The sequence below is a fragment of the Aphanomyces invadans genome, assembly GCF_000520115.1.
Source record: "Aphanomyces invadans strain NJM9701 unplaced genomic scaffold supercont1.13, whole genome shotgun sequence".
In the NCBI taxonomy this organism is placed as follows: domain Eukaryota; phylum Oomycota; class Saprolegniomycetes; order Saprolegniales; family Verrucalvaceae; genus Aphanomyces; species Aphanomyces invadans.
This window is the reverse complement of record NW_008580158.1, coordinates 749203-750298: the sequence shown is the minus strand read 5'-3', so window position 1 is coordinate 750298 and position 1096 is coordinate 749203. Positions and strand designations below refer to the sequence as shown.

At 43.7% G+C, this 1096-nt stretch overlaps 1 protein-coding gene across 1 annotated transcript; it reads right to left on the bottom strand.

Annotated features, from left to right (window-relative positions):
* Window positions 1–660: 660 nt before the first annotated feature.
* H310_07187 (hypothetical protein) lies at window positions 661–862 on the bottom strand (the record flags this gene model as incomplete). Its single annotated transcript, XM_008872529.1, has 2 exons — window positions 661–674; window positions 721–862. The coding sequence occupies 2 exons, from the start codon at window positions 860–862 to the stop codon at window positions 661–663; spliced, it is 156 nt and encodes a 51-aa protein (XP_008870751.1).
* Between the last annotated feature and the right edge of the window lie 234 nt (window positions 863–1096).

Sequence of the window (1096 nt, the reverse complement as noted above, 5' to 3'; positions counted from 1 at the left end):
CAGCAGTCTTTGATGCTGTGGAGGACCAATACGTCTGCGGTTTTTGACCACAGGTTTTCCCGTCATTTCGGTGAGGTGTAGAGTTGTCTATCGGTGACATGCTAACTTTCGCGCCACCTTGGAATTCAAATGCATACTCATTAAACCTGATATCTACTATATTCCAAAGGCAACTCAAGTGACCAGGGAACTTCTTAATGCAATATATGTCATTATAAAACTATGTAGGTCATTTTCATTCACACATGACAAATGCGGTAAAGTAATCGCTGGTATGACATTGTCCAAAAGCATTTTCTTGTAGACAGATCTTGTAACTGCGATAGGAGTTGTAATCAATGTGCCTTTTTTCTCTCGATTGATGCTGGTTCTTGCAGCAGGCACCATTTCTGTAAACGGCCAGCATCCAATTTTTCCGTCCCACCACGATTGCCACAGCACAAAGTACCATAATCTATTTTGTAGTTTAACATGTATTTTGCCTCGAAACGAGGTGCAGTACCTTTAAAACGTAGTTCTTGTTTTTCACGGATCGTGGCGGAGGAGTTTCACCAGTTACACTGTAAAATGCGCATCTGGTTACTTTGAGAAAGAACCATTTTTCATCAACATGGACATAATTGTCCATGCTGGCAACAGTAAAATCCGAGCGTATATGGCTTAGAGCCCATTTGCTACTGAAGTACATGTTAGATGGTGTTGGGAATGGTTTCAATGGACGAAAGTATTTCTTGAAATGCGCCGATTTTAGATGTTTGAGCAGAACAATCTTTGGAAAGCCTGTGGCCGCAGCAAGATCACGTAACGTGGTTTGGTCCTTTGGGTCCGTTGCCTTAATCTTCTCCAAAAGGTCGGGGTACATGAGCTTTCGCCCACATCTTCCCTTTCTTCTGTTCACAATACTACCGTCCTTTCCTCTGTCGGGCTGGCGGCCACCTTTCCAAATTGTGTACACTGTCTGTTGAGATATATTGTACTCACCAGTGACAGCACACACTACTCACATGACACCTCGAGGAGATTCTTGAATATCTCCTCTCGTTGCCAGTCCTTGATGTTGACCTTACTCCCTTTTCCAGTGGCGGGCTTGGCAGCA